General features: G+C 34.7%; 1 protein-coding gene across 2 annotated transcripts in view; it reads left to right on the plus strand.

Annotated features, from left to right (window-relative positions):
• The window catches only part of LOC140437744 (fatty acid synthase-like), a 104,221-nt gene that overhangs the window by 68,712 nt on the left and 17,447 nt on the right, over window positions 1-18,062 (plus strand). For both annotated transcript variants that reach the window (XM_072527439.1, XM_072527440.1), the window contains exons 16-21: window positions 825-1,091; window positions 3,468-3,873; window positions 9,538-10,283; window positions 13,067-13,223; window positions 13,383-13,548; window positions 17,129-17,600. In XM_072527439.1, coding sequence (XP_072383540.1) covers window positions 825-1,091; window positions 3,468-3,873; window positions 9,538-10,283; window positions 13,067-13,223; window positions 13,383-13,548; window positions 17,129-17,600 — 2,214 coding nt within the window. The remainder of the gene's footprint in view (window positions 1-824; window positions 1,092-3,467; window positions 3,874-9,537; window positions 10,284-13,066; window positions 13,224-13,382; window positions 13,549-17,128; window positions 17,601-18,062) is intronic.

Raw genomic sequence — 18,062 nt, forward strand, 5'->3', positions numbered from 1 at the left:
CATTTGCAACTTTCTTAAAAATTTCTAGTAATATTTTTGTCTATATTATCAATATCAAGAAGTTTTTCATAAACTTTTAGCCTTTATCTACTCCTCGAATAAAAATGAACACCTGGGCAGTATTCAAGACCAGAGAAATCTAACAAAGAAACCAACAGGTAAATTGTTATCAGCAAAATTCCTGTATATTAAAAAAATAATTTGGTTCAATAATATGACAAATACTAAGTAGGATATATAAGGAAGGAAGAATGCCCAATGTATGAATGTAGAGCGTAATGGTATCACTGTATATATATAAAGGAGACCTTCAGGATTGCAAGTACTATAGAGGGATAAAGTAAATGTGGCTCACAGTGAAAAATTTTAAGAAAGCTATAGATTGAAGGTTACGGAAAGAGACATCAATAGGACAAGAAGAGTTTGGGTTTATGCCAAGAAGGAGGACAGCGAATGTATTGTTTGGTTTGAAGCAGCTGATAGAGAAACACAGCGAGAAGAAAATATAGTTCTTCTTCTTCTTTAGGTGCTGTCTTCTTAGCGAAGATTGGCGATGACCTCTGCAAAGTCTTCCCTATTTTGGGCTTTCCTTATTAAACTTTGAAAGTTTAATCCTGTCCAATCTTTGGATGATTTTTCTATAAAACTTTTTCTGGACTTCCCCGTCATGAAAACATCAAATTAGTATAAATTTATCACCTTGCATAAACAGTAAATACAATTTTATTGCACTTGGTGTAATAAATAATGTATTATTTATAAATACATATATATTTCCCATCACGATTTTATGTTTAAACAATATATGCAATTATTAATTTTAGTGGTGAGTTCCAAAATATCCAAGCATTTAATCCATCCGACAACACGGGTCTTATTAAGTGGACTGACAACTGGATATCATTTCTGGACAACATGCTTCAAATGAAAATTCTTACCACTGACACCAGGTTACTTTATGTACCAACCTATATTTCTAAGCTGAAAGTACCAGCAAAATCAGTACTTGAATGGGTCAACAGAAGCTATCTGCAGAAGCAAGTAGAGCCAATTTTACCGGTTTACATTAACGACGATACATCTGAAATAAGGTAGGAATTATTGGTATTAAAATAAATATGATGCGGATATTGATAGAAGAATAATAAAAAATGAAATATACTATGCTAGATTTAAGTTAAAAAAATTATATACAACATTATAGTGGGAATAAACAAACCAAAAAGAAATTTATTTAACCTTGACACAAAAAGATATTCATTTTTATTCATTATTTACAAAAATCGAAACAAAAGTGTACCATCCGTTAATGAAATAAAAGATCACACCCATCGATTGATGTGTCGTGACGTCGCAGCTTGTGGTTGGTTAATTAATTTTTAAAAGCTTAAAAAACGAAATTGGTGAAAAAAAATATTACAGGTATATGAAAAATTCAAGTCATAGTTGGTACATAGTTCATAAAAAATTCGTATCAAAGTACCATCAGATCGGTCATATTTTTTTTTCTACAAATTGGGTCTTTTTCACAAATTGTTTCCTTCAGCTAGTCTAAAAAGTTACAATAATATTCAGAATTTATTGTTTTACTAGTTTGCAAGTACTGTAAAAACAAAATTCAAACACCTTCTTGGTGTTGACACGAACTCGTTTTGTAGCCGATGAACCAGGTTCACACCATTCTTTAGACATTATTTTGATTCACAATCATGGTGATAGACTCATTCTCATCCATAGTAATTAATTTACGCACAAAATTCATTTTTTCTTTTTAAAATAAATAATGCTGAAAAAATCTCATTCCAATGCCTTGCTGTTCAATGTTAACAATTGCGGCATCCATTCATAAAACAGGTTTCTGAAACCCAATACGTCGGTTAAAATATTGCTTACGTTGCCCAATGAGGTGCTTAGAGCTTCTAAATCTCTTTCAGTCACTTAACGATGACACAGTATACAATTACAGTAGATGCATTCCAATATTCCCTGTGCCAATACCCTACTTTTAAAGATCCTTTAAAGATTTTGGGCATTAACTCAACCCTGTCTCTGGTTATTAAATTTATTAAATACCGTTTTTTGTTGTTAATGATAATAATAATAACTATATAAAAACTTTAAACATTTCTAAACGTTCTTTTTTTATTTATATTTAGTGCAATTCCGTTATCTGTGATGGCAACAACTAATTGATTCAAAAACCATTGTGTCAAGTCTGAACACAGGTTTACATTAGGAAAAAAAAGTGTACCAATTTTATATGACGGGAACTATCTTCTAATTAGGTGTACCGGAAAACTGGTTGGAAACCAAACATTTAAAAAAAGATCCTACTATGACCAATAGAGGCTAAGTTAGTAATTTTTTTTGGTCATATATCCTTTGTTTATAAATAATGAGAGTTAGAATTTTCGCTGATTGTCAATGAATACCTAAATTTAATGACACAATTGATTAGTATGCAATTTATGTAATATAAAATAAGTAGTAGCTAAGTGGTAGTGGAAGAAGCTTGGAGTCCGTCAGATTTTGGGATTGGGACTTCAAATTGAAATGCACTGGAAAATTTACAATATCTCTGGTTCTAGAAATCGTAGAACCTTTGTTTGTAAACCAGAGTAACTCGACGAAATATTAACTTTAATCTTACAAACAATCAGTGCAAAGTGCTGAGGATGACGACAAATGCTCCTTGAGCTACTCCACGACAATGAAACAATCAACTGCCTTGTCATTGCTCCAGCAAGAATTAGAAAACTGAAGAGGCAGTGGTCAGATGAATCAAGGTGAACCGGAGCATGCCGGCAATATCCACATTATTAACAAATCTATTTAATACTCAGAATGTATCGAGTAGATTGTAAATAAACAATTCTTCTTAAAATTCTTCAAGTACTCTCCTTAAAGTGCCCTTCTTCAAGTATTCTTTCCTTTACGCAGAGAATGCTTTGGATAGTCAAATAAAAGTTGACTTTGAATGAACTTGTTTATCAATTTTATAATATTACTGACAAAAAACTCTACTATATATGTTACAAACGTAACCAAAATGTTTGAAACGTATTTTATTTTATTAAAAAATTATATGTTAAACAACTCAGATAATCTGGTGTATGCCAGTTAGGTTGTGCAATATCTACTTACGTTGATTACGAATTTCTTGCCTGGGACTAACTAACCCTCAGAAAGGTGGAAGGCTTATTTCAAGGCCTGCTCTTATTATGTTTTACCTACAATGACTTGTTATAATTAAATAACAATTACTTGCGTTATTTTAATTGCCTGTTAATAATAATTATAATCAATAACAAAAATATCAAAAAAAAAGTCGAAACTTATATATAATTTCCACGTGAGTACTTAACTAAACGATAACACGGAGTAAACTAAATAAACAATTGGTCTACTATTCTGCGATCTTTTATTTATCTCAATTTTGACTAATATTTATCTTGTATTAATTTCAGATGCGGAAATATTGTAATTCAAGGTCTTATAGCAAGTTCAATTGCCAGAAGAAAAGATTTGGGTATACCAGTTTTGGAATATCATACATTTGTTCCAAATATAACCGAATTGGGACTAGAAGAATCCATTAGGGTCAATCTTCAAATTATTTGCGAAAATGCATTAGCAAGGAAATCCAAAGTTATCGAACTCATTGATGAATATGTGACACAAGAAAGTATTTTAATTCCTTTAGTTCAAACTGCCTTTGGGGACCAACCACTCCTGCAAGCGATTGTTAAAATATTAGCAAAAACTCGACCTGAGTATGTTCCAGAAGAAACGATTGAAGTAGAAGATAAAGAACTGGCTACTGAAACTGATTGCCATATTATTATTGGTTTCAAGCTTACCGAGAGAAAAGACGTAAGAGTTTTCTAGATCTAGTTTCAACTATTAGGATTTCCCTATAATCTAGTCGTCAGAAATTTGACCTCTAAAAACGAGACAAAGAAGCTGAATTCTGCTAAAAATGTTAATTTTTTAAACCCAAATAAGATGCATAAATGTTAACCACTCCTACCTTCTGACTCTCCCCTAAAACCCCGCAGTAGGAAGGGAGAAAAACGCAAAAAATCGATTTACCAAGAATCTACAAGCCGTATAAAAAAATGTTTCTAATAAAAAAGTACCTAGCTGAGATAATTTTGAACAAAAAATATTTATTAGCACTTTTTGCGTAGAATGTACCATTTTCTTGAAACAACATTTGAAGCAACTGGAGATCTTGCTGAACTCTTCTCCTTACCGTCGAGTTAAGACAAATTTTTATATATGCTGTTTTTTTTTCGTCTAAATTGCTAACCATATTTTGAAAAATTCTAAAATTAAAAGTGGTGTCGAAAAAATTCTCTTTCTTGGACAAATATCAACCAATTTGAATAATTATTTTTGCATACTACACATGAAAAATTTAACTACAGGAATATAATAGATGCCCTTGCAAAAAATTAAATTCATAAAAAAAATCTCAACAACTATGTTTTCCAGCACAAATCTCATGAAGTCCCTTTTTGGAGCGCTTTATCGCAATCCATTTGTTGCTACAAACCACACACTGGTAAATTTCGTCCTGGTAATTTTTCTAGTGAAAATGTTTTATTGGATGAAGATGGTATCGACACGCTACTTTTTTGACCTATCCACTCTATTTCGATATCTTCTATAATTTTCGATGTAAACTGTATTACCATTTTGTTTACTGTAAGTGTATAAAATATATGACATCAAAACCATTTTATTAAAAATGTTAAAAACCAGCTTTTTCCAGTATTTTAGTTTTCTTCGCTACTCCAAGTAAACTTACAACATTTTGTCAGATTCGTCAACTCCTACCATATTTTTAGTGAAATCGTGAATTGCACTAGGTTTCACCTTTTCGTACTCAAAATTCCTTACTTTTTCTTGATTTTACTAGTGACATTACTAGTACCCGCATTTAATGAAATCAGTATCACTAGATTGTTTTGGATTTTTTGTCCCTAAAAGAATAGATCAAAATATTTCTCAAAAGATATTTGGTTTCTCCTATATTTGCTTTCTTTGCTTCTTTGGGAATCTCTTTTCTGTTGCGTCGTATTCTTCCAGTAAGGTAAGTATTTTGTTGTAAAAGAGCGTTGGCTAAGCTCAAGCTTGTGTAGAAATTATCAGTGAATAAATAGTAGCCTTTGTTTAGATAATTTCCTGTCGATAACAATTTCTACATTAATACAAACCCAAGATCATGTTTTTCGACTAAAGCTTTATCATCTAAATGGTTTGTAACAGAAAAAACGTAGTAACGGAAATACTGCCTTATAGAAAAATGGCATTGAGTACCAACCAACGACTTGTCATCATTTTCATGCTTAAGAAGCATATCAAACCTGGCACATGGGTCATATTTTGGATGTACTGGTTCAAACAATAAATTTTTATCGGTCAAATGAAAAAACTTCATAAGCAATTTAAACCTATGGATTGCAAACATTGTTCTAAACCATGAAATAGTTCTGGAATCCTTTTTCTAATAACTGTAAATTGCAGGTCTCCTCGTAATACCCGTCATTTTAAAATGTCAATTGAAATATGTTATGGGATTGGCATCAGGAGAAGGAGTACGTCTACGCCTAGTGTGTCGAAAAAATTATTTGTTCCTTGGGAAAACACTTTTGTTGTAGGAATATCCGTAAATTTTAGCGTTGCCTATATTTCGGAAGAAGTAGAAGAGTCAGAAGATTCGCTTCCTACTCTTAGCATCTTCTACGATGCGCAATAACGCTACTGTCATCGCTACATGTATCCGAGATTTCACTCTCTGTTGAGTCAATATGCACAGAGTCAACTTCTGAAACCATAATATCTGGCGTGTTATTTCTTTTAAAAAAAAAGTGCAAAGTCAAACTAAATTAAATCCGATGCGCGATAAAACATCTGCCGTTACAAAAAGCGCGCAAAATCAGAACACGTACACACAGGCCGACCGACAAACTCACACTAAATGTAGCTTTGCGCCGCATTTTTCATCATGGTACCCATCATGGTACCATGATTTTTCACTGCATAATGAGTGTAGCGCTATCGACAAAAATTTTTTAAAACTGCATTTTTATTTTAAACATGTTTTTCTACAGCGTATAGATTCTTGGTAAATCGGTTTTTTCGGTTTTCCACCTACGAGAGGGGGTTTCATGAAAAAGCCAATGGATATAAGTGTTTGTTCGTATTATTTTAAGAGGTTCATTTTCGTCTCTGACGACTGGAGTATTAGTATTTTAGTAAGATGTTATATGACTAATTTTCCTGTCTATCATTTCCTTCCAAAAACTTGCAAATCAGCAAATTCTTCGTATTGGATGATTAAAGTCAGGACATTGAACACACCCGACCCATCTTAACCTATGCTCTCTCATTTTGGCATCAACTGGTGCCACCCCTAAACTTCCTCATTCTTAATTTGATCTTTTTGGAACTCCATTCATCCATATAAGCATTTTCTTTCCCGCCACATGCGTGCGTTGTAAATATTTCGCTTTAACTTCCCAAAATTTAGTTCCGTTCATCATAGCTGGTGTTACGGTAGTTTTATAGAATGCTACTAAATTTTACTGATATATATATATACAGTATACTCCCTTTATAACGAACACGGTTATTACGAGGTTTCGCTTATAACGAGGTACATTAGATGTCCCGTGAAATTTCTATTGAACTATAACCCTTTATAGCGAGGTAAATTTGCTTATAACAAGAGAAAATAAGATTAAAAACCGTATTTTTTACGTTTTGGCCCGGCCGTAGCTATAAATAAATACACGAAGACGGTATTTAACTTCATAAATAAATCCCCTTTTTAACTGCGGGCAATAAACTTCTTACAATTTATGATTCTTAGTCGGAAATGTAAAATTTATGATTCACAAGTGTCATTGTATTGGGTTGACCATTTACACCTAATAATATGGGTCCTAATAGACAAGATGTGGAAAGTGTTTTAAAGGTTGTCAGAAACTTTATCCAAGGACAAAACGCAAATGAAGAAGCATAAAACTGTTTCACATCTTTAGAAAATATGATAGATAGAATACTGGACAATTTAAAGCAGTCAAAACTGACAAAATAACTTTATACGCTTTATACATATTTACAGAATACAGATTTTTTGTTTTAACGTATATCCTTGACAGTAAAAGTAAACAACTCTTTTTTGTTTTAATGCATTTCATTGACAATAAAAGTAAACAACTTTGTTTTAAAAACGCCATTCAAACAATATTTATTAGAATCTTATATTGCTCCGAATGGCTTCACTATAGAAAGTTAATGTTTTAGAAAACTACATATTCATATGTATGCACAATATTATTGTTGTTGGATATAACGAAATCCGCTTATAAGGAGGTAATTAGTCGGCCATTTCAGTTCTCGTTATAGAGGGAGTCTACTGTATATATATTCCGAAAGGTTTTCGCGGTTAGTACAATTAAACCTAGAGCTAATAATAATACTATTATATTAATTAATAATAAACTTACCAGTCTTCCGGGTTGAACCACGTCGATTATCAATGCGCCGAGCTTGCGACATCCTATTCAATGTCTTCTTCCTGAGACCTTCCGAGGTCTCCAGATACTACTACACTGATCACTAATCAAAGCATTGCTGGTGCTGAGAATGAGAATAGAGGCCGGGTCAGTTATACCGTCGAAGGTAACGTAGCTTGGGTAGAGGTTGGCGAGGGTGCTAGCGTGTGTATTGGCACGGGGGTTGGCGCGAACATTTCTGACTGTAGGATTATGATTGACGGGTGGAGCGGACGGTATTTACTTTATGAGAGATCTCCAAGTCGAAGGTAACCGTATCTCTTTTATTGAGACAATTTGGTCTTTTTTCATTTTCTATGGCTTCTCGGATAATGCTTGGATTATAAAACCGGATTGGGGCTATGGTTCTGGAGTTTTTAAAATAAATTTTGTAACCTGTATGAAGATGGTGTTGACCTAGAGCTGAAATATAGTCGGCGAACAGACATGGAATGAATTCTAACGGAATGGAATGAAGAATTCTATAATCCAAAAGAGGATTTATGAACATTCCATTTCTGTTCGCAATTCCGACTTAAATTCAGCTCTATGTTCTAGAATAGCGGTTCTGTACGAACAAAATTTTAAAATTGTTCACTGGTTCCTCGAAATTTTAAATCTCTTAACAAAGCAGATCCATTATATATCTGCCTGCTTCTATACAACTGTGTTATCAACCATCGCTTATCCCGCCTTTCTTTTCTGTTTAAATATACTATGAATTACTACGTAGGCTGCACTTGCTATTATGATCTCTGTCCTTGTTTGTCGTACGGCCGTAGCGTCCTTCTGGTTTTCAGGGGTTTCTGGACGATCTACGACCGCCGCTCTTGAAGAGGATCTCAAGTTTCGAGAGTCCATCTTCGTTTCGTGGAGTTAAATTGGGATTCCGGCCTCTACAGGTGAGAAGCTCCGCCGAGCCTCTATGGTAGGTGAGGGGACACCGGCAATCAGAATTCTCTAACAGTTCGAGCTTTCTTACAGACAATATTCTTACAATGACTTAATATTTGTGTTAGAATTCTGATGCGTGGTGTATGTCTCAAATTCCACAGAGATGTCTGCCTTCTCACTTCGTGTAGCCGTTTTCCCTCTCCTCGAGAGAGGCACAAGAATGCCGGCAATGTCGACTCTTCCTGCTGCCTGTCGGTTCGTATTGCTACCTTTCGCTAACAGTAATTCCTATAGTTACTATTTGCATAAAGTTTCTGGCGACGAAGTGTTATTGCAGCTCGACCTGATCGGAAAAGCAATTACAAGTCCCCGTCGGGGCTTTCATTCGCTCTTTACCGTGACAGGCTCAAATAACGCTGTGGTCAGTTCGACACAATTTGAAATAGTTCTAAGACCAATTTTTTTTCTATCTCAGAAAGTCGTGTTCTACTGCCAGGAAGCGTTTTGTAGTCGACACGCCGGTTCTCATACTCTTGATAATTTCACTTCTAAATTGGATGAAATCTTCTTGTATTTGACGTCTTCGACGATATCAGGTTATTGGATGAATAATAAAACTCAAAGTAGCGTGGTAGCACACCAGGCCAACAAGGTCTAACAGGGCTAGTAGTGTATGACGACTGGATCCCGATCGGAAGATGTGAATTGGCCGGCCAAAGTAACAATCTTTGTCGTGATTGGTTACCTTGGCGACATGTTGACATCTTATATAAAACTAAACCGACGCACAACCGAAACACACCTATGCGTGCAATAAATTACGGTAAATCAAAATCAGTCGCACGACGTGTGTGTGCGCGCACAGCGTACGTATTTGCTTATATTAGTACGCGCCTTTAGACAAATTTAATGATACTAACAGAGTATCAAATAAGTACAATCCCATTTACGTCAGCTGTTTTAAGTTCTAATAGTTTATTCGTAATTTTATGAGGTAGATATTAATTGGTTAAGGCGTTAACATAATTTTTATCTCATCTCAATATTTATATTTGTAGTCTTTAATTTATTTTAGGTTTTAAAAACTGCAACCAAATGTTTAAAGGATCATGGTTTTCTTATATCTCGAGAAGACATAAATTTCGATACTTCCTTAACTGAAGTAGAAGATTTTACAGTATTTACGGTACACAAAACGCCTTTAGAAACACTGGTTCTTCTTAAGAAAAATTTCAAAAACAAGGAACTAGTTACCGTTGACGTAGAAAAATCAGACGATTTATCGTGGATTGAGGAATTAAAGGAAATTATTAAATCAAAAAAGAGTGATAATGTCCTAATTTACGCTCAAAATAAACCTTTAAGTGGAATTATGGGATTGTTTAACTGTTTAAAACGGGAACCTGAAACTAATTACATGAGATACCTCTATATGTTCGATACAGATCAACCGTTTGATAAAGATAACCCATTTTATAAAACTCAATTGAGTAAACAAATGGCAGTAAATATCTGGAAAGATAATCAATGGGGTACTTACAGACATCTCGTTTTAAAAAATCTAGACAACGTTGAATCTGAACACTGTTATGCAAATATTACCGTTCGAGGCGATCTTTCCAGTCTACGATGGATAGAGAGCAATTACAAATTCAACATGATTGTACCTACTGAGAAGCAATTAGTGTACATTCACTATGCTTCTCTGAACTTTAGAGATGTAATGACAGCTTCTGGAAGAATTAACGCTGATGTGATAACTCAAGATAGGATTGAACAGGAATGTGTTCAAGGATTTGAGTTTTCAGGATACACTGCACAGTAAGTAGCCAATCTGTATTTGAATTCATTTTTGAATTGGTTTTTAATGCATGTTTTTAATACCTTAGTGTATTTGGGTTTGTAATTTGTTTTAAATGTTAGTTCTTACCGTTGTTTACTGTAGATACTAGTACAATCTTCTTCTTCTTCCTTTGCCCTATCCGTTTCGGACGTTGGCTATTAACAAGGCTATTTTGACTTTGTTTACGGCACCTCTGAACAATTCGGTCGATGTTAGTCCGAACCATTGTCGCAGGTTATGCATCCATGAGTGTCGTCTTCTTCCCGGTCCCCTCCTACTGTCGATTCTTCCTTGGATTAGTAAATGTAGCAGCCGGTACTTAGTATGCCTCATGACATGTCCGAAGTACTCAAGCTTCCGTTTCTTTACGGTGAAGATTATTTCTTTGTTTTTGCCTATTCTCTGCATTACTTCCACGTTAGTGATGTGGTCTGTCCAGGATATCCGAAGAATACGGCGATATATCCACAGCTCAAAGGATTCTATTTTCTTCAGGGTGGCTTCCGTTGTGGTCCATGCCTCTGCTCCATAGAACAAGACCGGGAAGACATAACACTTGACCAGTCTTAATTTTAGTTCCATTGAGATTTTGCTTGTGAACCACTTTTTCATATTGTTGAACGCGTTTCGCGCTTTTTCAATTCGTGATCTTATTTCTGTTGACTGGTCCCATTTTGTATTGACTGTGGTTCCAAGGTATGTGTATGTCTCCACTTGTTCTATTTTTAGGTTGTTTAATGTCAATTACATCGGAGGTTGTTGTGTTCTGCTGATGAGCATGCAGTTAGTTTTGGTTGTATTGAGTTCTAAACTTGTTGTGTGTATGCTTTGCATGAGTCTTTGAAGCTCGTTGCAGTCATTTGCGATAATAACTGTGTCGTCAGCATATCTAATATTATTGATTACCTCTCCGTTTATTTTGATACCCTCCGAAACTTCTCCCAGTGCTTCTCTGAAGATTTGTTCAGAGTATATATTGAACAGAAGCGGCGAAAGGACGCATCCCTGTCGTACACCCTTTTTAATATCTATCTTCCCACTGTGTAAGTTGCCCATCTTTATCTCAGCACTTTGGTTCCAATAGAGACTGGTCATTATGCGCAGATCCTTGCCATCAATATGCATCTTCCTGAGCATTTCCATGAGTTTATCATGTTTGACCTTGTCAAACGTCTTGGAGAAGTCGATGAAGCACAAGTGGACTTTCTTGTGCATGTCTCTGCATCTTTGAATTAAAACTTGCAGACTGAAGATCGCCTCTCTTGTGCCCAATGCGCTTCGGAATCCGAACTATGACTCCGATATATGTGTTTCGTATTTGTTATATATTCAATTGTGTATGATTTTGGTGAAAACTTTGGTAATGTGATTTATCAAGCTTATTAAGCGGTGTTGATCACAGTGTTTTGCACTTGGTGTTTTAGGTATGGCTACAAAGGTCGATCGAAGCCATTCCTCCGGAATCTCCCCTTTGTCGTAAAAGGTGTTAAAAAGGCCTGTCAGAAAATCGAGGAAGTGGTCATCTGTTTCGCATAGGAGTTTTATGATCTAGCCCTGTATGTTGTCGGGACCTGGTGTTTTGTCGTTTTTTAGCGATGAAATGGCTTTTTCCACTTCAGACCTTAGTATTTCGGGTCCAGTCATGTCGTCATCTTGGTCCACTGTCGCTCTGCGTTTATCGTTAAAAAGTCGTTCTACGTAATCTTTCCATGTGTCAATGAGCTTCAAGTCGTCTGATATAAGGTTACCGTCTGCGTCTATTAGTGTCGGGTGGGGATTTTTGGTTTTATTTTTAGTTGCTAATTCTTTGATCTTTTTGTGCATGTTGTGGTAGTCATATCTTCTGTCGCACTCTTCGATTTCATCGCATTTCTCCTTCAGCCAGCGTTCCTTCGCTTCCTTTATCTTTGTTTTTATATTGTGACTTGTTTCTTGATACTTCACTTGATTTTTGCATTTGTGTTGTCTTCTTTCTTCCATCATATCAAGGATTTCATCCGTCATCCATTATTTCTTCTTTACGCGCTCCTGTAACAGAAGTATCTTGTTTGTCATTTCAACAGCTCTTTTTATTTCTTCCCATTTAGCAACTGCGTCTTGTGCAGGTTCACTCAAGTTTCCAATGTTTCTTCTTAAGGATTCCTGTACTTGTTGTTTAATGTTGGGATCCTTTAATTTCCTAATGTTTATCTTGGTTTTGTTAGGCTTCCCTTCTATACGTTTTAGTTTGATTCCCAGTTTACCCACCACTGGGTTGTGATCCGATTGAGCGTCAGCCCCGGGATAGGTTTTCACTGATGTGATTGAGTTTCTGAATCTTTCTGGTATGGCAATGAAGTCGATCGGGTTTCTTACATTTTTTTTTTTTTTTTTTTTCGAGTCTGCTGGCGACTTCCAGGTGTAAAGTCTGCGAGGGGGCAGTTTAAAAAAAGTATTAGTTATCAATAGTTTTTGTTCCTGACAGAAGCGTATGAGACGTTCCCCTCTCTCGTTTCTAGTTCCTAATTCGTGACCGCCCACAACGTTTGACACCTTACCTCTGCCGACCTTTGCATTGAAGTCGCCCATTATTAATGTCACTTCGCTTTTCTTGGTCATTCTCATCAGGTTGTTGGTAAAATTCTTCTACAATCTCGTCATTTTTGTCTGCTGTTGGCGCGTACACTTGTATGTACTACGTATGTACTACTAGTACAATATTGTACTAGTATGTACTACTAGTACAATACTATAGTTTTTTAAATATACATATTTTTTATAGAGGTAGAAGAGTTATGGGATTGGTAACGCATGGCGCTATGTCTACCTTGATGTTGGCTGATGATTATTTACTATTTGAGGTACCTGACTATGTTTCCTTAAAAGATGCAGCATCTCTTCCAACAGTGTATTCTACTGTTATATACGGATTGATAACGGTTAGTATATTATTTATATTAATATTGTAACGATACTTGTCTGGATGGGAAGTGGGGGATTAAAAAGAAAGAGAGAGAATTCCAGGTGCAAGTATAAATATGCTACAAAGATCTTCAATAAAAACTAAACATATGTTAACACATACATTTTTATTTTAGAGGGTAAATTTGAGAAGAGGTTGCAGCATACTAATCCACTCTGGAACAGGTGGTGTTGGCCAAGCGGCTATAAGATTGGCGTTACATTATAACTGTAATATATTCGTCACAGTAGGGACGAAGGAAAAACGAGAGTACTTACTAAAAACATTCCCACAAATTAAACGTAAGTACGTTAACACGTTCAAAGTTTTTACTACGATCGGTTTATCTATACTATATTTGAGTACTGCTGGCGAACACTTTATCTTTAAGGTACTTTTTACTCCCCACAATACAAAAATACGCGGCTTTTCGTAGTCTGATGAACGAGCAGAGTCCGATAATCGCTTTTCTCCCTATCGAATCACCAAAGTGGTCATGCGCCGTATGGATTATTATCAAGTTTCTTATTTAAATTCATGCGATGCTATCAACGCAATACTAACAAAGAAAGCCACCTGTATAAATTCCAGCCCACAATCTGATAACAGAAATATTGAACTCTCCTGTGGTGGTTACTTGAGGGTCATCAGATGATCTTGAGATATTCTCCAGATACGATAATTCTCGAGATATGACAAGCTTGTATCATTAAATGTTCACATATTAGTCTTTATTGGTTTGACTTCTGAAAATTGTACGAATAATAAGCTGAATTTTGTTGGGAATGTCAATTTTGATCCCCAAAAAAGATACGAAAAAGTTTTCCATTCCTACCCCATGGCTTCTCCCTAAAAACCACGGGGGGAACCGAAAACATCGATTTACCAAGAATCTGTACGCCGCCCGTAGAAAAAACTGTTTCAAACAAGAAATGTAGTTCAGATAATTTTGAACAAAAATGTTAATTAGCACTTTTTGTGTAGAATGAACCATTTTCTAAGAAACAACGCTTGAGCGAGCGCCAATTTAAATCTTAAAGTTACGCGCGCGAAATCAATTTTTGATATAAAATTTGTATCAACTCAACAGTAAAAATTACATATCTTTTGATCTCAGTGTCCTATGGACAAAAATTTAAATGGTTTTTAAAAGTGAAGAGAGCAGCTTTCATATACAATTTTTGCATTTTGCCGCTAACGAAGTCAGTTTCTATAAAATTGTTAAATAAATAAACATTGCGTGATTATTACCATTTTTACGATTCTCGTGAGATCACTAAAATTTATCACTTCCGTGGATGTGTCGCAAGAAATACAAACGAGGAAATGAAAACAAACATTTCTCATTAGTGCATGAATTGGAATGGAAATTTTTTACTTATTTTTCGAATGGATTTTACCAAAATTTGTGGACTTGTGGACAAAAGAAATTATTTCAAAGCAATAAGCTAGTTATCAGAAATTTGCAGAGCGAAATGTAAAAAGGCCTTTATGACCACTTACATGGACCCACAATATTTGAGACAAATTAATGTTGAAACAATTAATCCTCAAGATATTACAAAATTTGTCAACGTTGAACTAAGAATTCTTCTTCTTAGAGTGCCGTTTCCCTACGGAGGTTGACAATCATAATGGCTATTTTTAATTTTGAACTTGCTGCTCTAAATAAATCAATCGATCTGCATTGATACCAATCAAGTAGATTCTTCAACCATGAGTTCTGCCTTCAGCCAACAGATCTTCTTCCTTGAATCACCCCTTTCATCTTGGAAAAGTTCTCTAACGTACTCCTCCCATCGTCTTAATTTCTCTGGTAAATCTATTAGCAGTACTCTTTTTTTGTCTTTTATGTGTCCTTGCTGTCTATTTTGACCCATTCCGGTCACTTCTCTTATTTTTTTGTGCATATTTCTCATATCATACTTTGTTTCTAGTTCTTCTATCTCTTTACATTGTTTCATCAAATAGATTTCCTTAGCTGTTTTAATTTTTTCCTTAATTATTCGTTGTATTTCTTTATACTTCTGTACATCTTTTCCTTTGTATTTCCTTCTTTCTTCCATCTGTAATAGTATTTCTTCTGTCATCCACGTCATCCACTGTTTTTTAGCCTCTGACCTATGTTGTATCAAACTTTCTTGAGCTGGTTTCAGTAATATATTTTTTATATTATACCACTTTTTATTTACATGAATAATTTGTTTGTTGTCAGTGTTTTTTGCATATTAACATTCATATTATTTTTTAATTCGTTTTTTATTTCTTCTTTCTTGAGCTGGTTTCAGTAATATATTTTTTATATTATACCACTTTTTATTTACATGAATAATTTGTTTGTTGTCAGTGTTTTTTGCAGATTAACATTCATATTATTTTTTAATTCGTTTATTATTTCTTCGTTTTTAGCATTCTTACATTAATTTTTAATTGTTGTTTTCTGAGTTCAATTCTTTTTAATTTTATTTTCACGTTAGCAACTAACGGATTGTGGTCTGAGTTAACATCTGCTCCAGGATAAGTTTTAACTGAGGTTATAGAGTTTTTATATCTGCTATTTACGAGTTTAAAGTCTATCTGATTTTTGACAATGTGGTTTTCTGTATGTGAAGGAGATGTCCATGTATATAGTCTTCTCTTAGGAAGCTGAAACCAAGTATTGGCAATTACCATATTTTTTTCTTGGCAGAATTCTATGAGCCTTTCTCCTCTCTCGCTTCTAGTTTCTAATCCGAACTGTCCAACTATATTTTCAACAGTACCTACTCCAATTTTTTCATTAAAGTCTCCTAAAATGTAAGTAATATCTCTAAATTTTGTTAACTTGATTTTATTGTGCAATTCTGAATAAAACTTTTCGATCCCATCTTCGGTCTTATCAGCTGTGGGAGCGTATACTTGGATTATATTAATATTACACTTCTGTGCTTGAATTTTTAGCATTATTATTTTTTTCTATTTTCTATTTTCTATTTTCTAATAGTGTTGCTTATGATGAAAGCTACTCCGTATCGATGATCAGTTTTGTCTCTTCCAGTGTAATAAGTATTGTGGTTATTTATTGATATCTCTCCATTTCCTGACCATTGTACATCGCTAACCCCAAGTATATCTATATTTAGCCTCTCTTTTTCTTTAATAACATGATGTAATTTTCCAGGCTGATACATACGTCTTACATTCCAGGTAGCTATTTTTATCTGAGAGGGTTGAGTATTTTTTTTAGTTTTTTGTGCAATAGTTTCGCATGTTGACGACCGAGGTGCTCTGATGGTTGTCCTTCCTTGCCGGATTTTGGTCTCCGATTACCATAATCAATAATGTCTCTTGTGCAAATAGTACTAGCCATTATAATTTATACTAGAGATGTCATCAGGGACCTTTAATGCAGTGGTTTTACGTTGCCTTCTGCATTCTGATGCCGTTGACCACTTTCTTGGTTCTTTTGCCTTCGAGACCAATTTCTCAGTCTTAGGACAACAGAGTGTCCTTCCACTTAGTAGCTCATCCGCCCTAAGCCGTTGGCCAGTAAATGGTGGATTGCTTATCCCGGCAAACAGTCGGACGTCAGAGCTTCGTTAGTTATCTAGCAAGATGTACCAGAAAACTATGATCTAGATCATCATACGAGCAGGTGAGATTGACATTTGAATAGGAGTGGCTACCTTCACTATCTTATTGCATCCCTAAGTATTGGAGAATACTAATGGTGGTGTTGGCCAAAAGAGGTGCATACGGGCTCAGCTCGTTCAATCTCACCTGGTTCTTTTGGAATGTACACCTGTTAAAGTTACAAATGGTGTGTGTATGTGTGTGTGTGTGAGTGTGTGTAAAAAAAAAGTAATTATTGAAGGGATATGTAATATTGTTTTTTTATTTTAGCCAACCAGATAGGAAATTCACGTGATATATCCTTTGAAATCATGGTAAAGAAATATACGGCTGGCAGAGGTGTAGATGTGGTTCTCAATTCACTAGCGGAAGAAAAACTTCAAGCTTCGATTCGATGTTTGGCACCCGGTGGTAGTTTCGTAGAAATAGGAAAATTCGATTTGGCTAACAATAACGAAATAAATCTTTTACTTTTGCAAAAAGAATGTAGTTTCCATGGAGTCATGTTGGATCAAATTTTTACTGAAACTCCGAAGACAAAAAGGGAAATAGCAAAAATGTTTGAAGAAAATGTTGGTAACTTTATAGTTCCTCTACCAGTGACTTGCTTTAGATACGATCAGTTGGAAGAAGCATTTAGATACATGGCTACCGGTAAACACATGGGAAAAGTTATGATGAAAATACGAGAGGTCGAGCAACCGCCTCAACCAGTTCCTGAAAAGTTTATAGGAATACCCAGGTAAGATAAAAAAATTTGATATATATTTAGTTAACACCTTTTATTTTTCAGTAGTTTACAGTATAAAGATATAAGCAATATGTACAGCTGGTTCCTAAAAAAACTGATAAGACTCTTAGTCAGATTTGATCATTTTGAGCAGTGTACTTGATTGGTCTGACATTATATTATATTTATTATGACAGAAAATTAACAAAATATATAAACAAACAACAAACAGTTAATTACATATGTTAATTCATAAATTTTAATAATTATTAAGGTCTGAATTTTGATATTATTTTGAATTCCTGCATTTTATAAGGAGTATGTAAATGATAGTTTTTACATAAAATAGGATTGTTGTTATTATTTTCTATTATTATTAAGCAATAAAACAAACGACTTAGCTCAAAAATATATTTAAGCAAGAATTTTAACCAAATGAAAAGATAACTGGTCACTATCAGAGGCAGCAAAACA

This window comes from Diabrotica undecimpunctata, chromosome 3, assembly GCF_040954645.1.
Source record: "Diabrotica undecimpunctata isolate CICGRU chromosome 3, icDiaUnde3, whole genome shotgun sequence".
In the NCBI taxonomy this organism is placed as follows: Eukaryota; Metazoa; Arthropoda; class Insecta; order Coleoptera; family Chrysomelidae; genus Diabrotica; species Diabrotica undecimpunctata.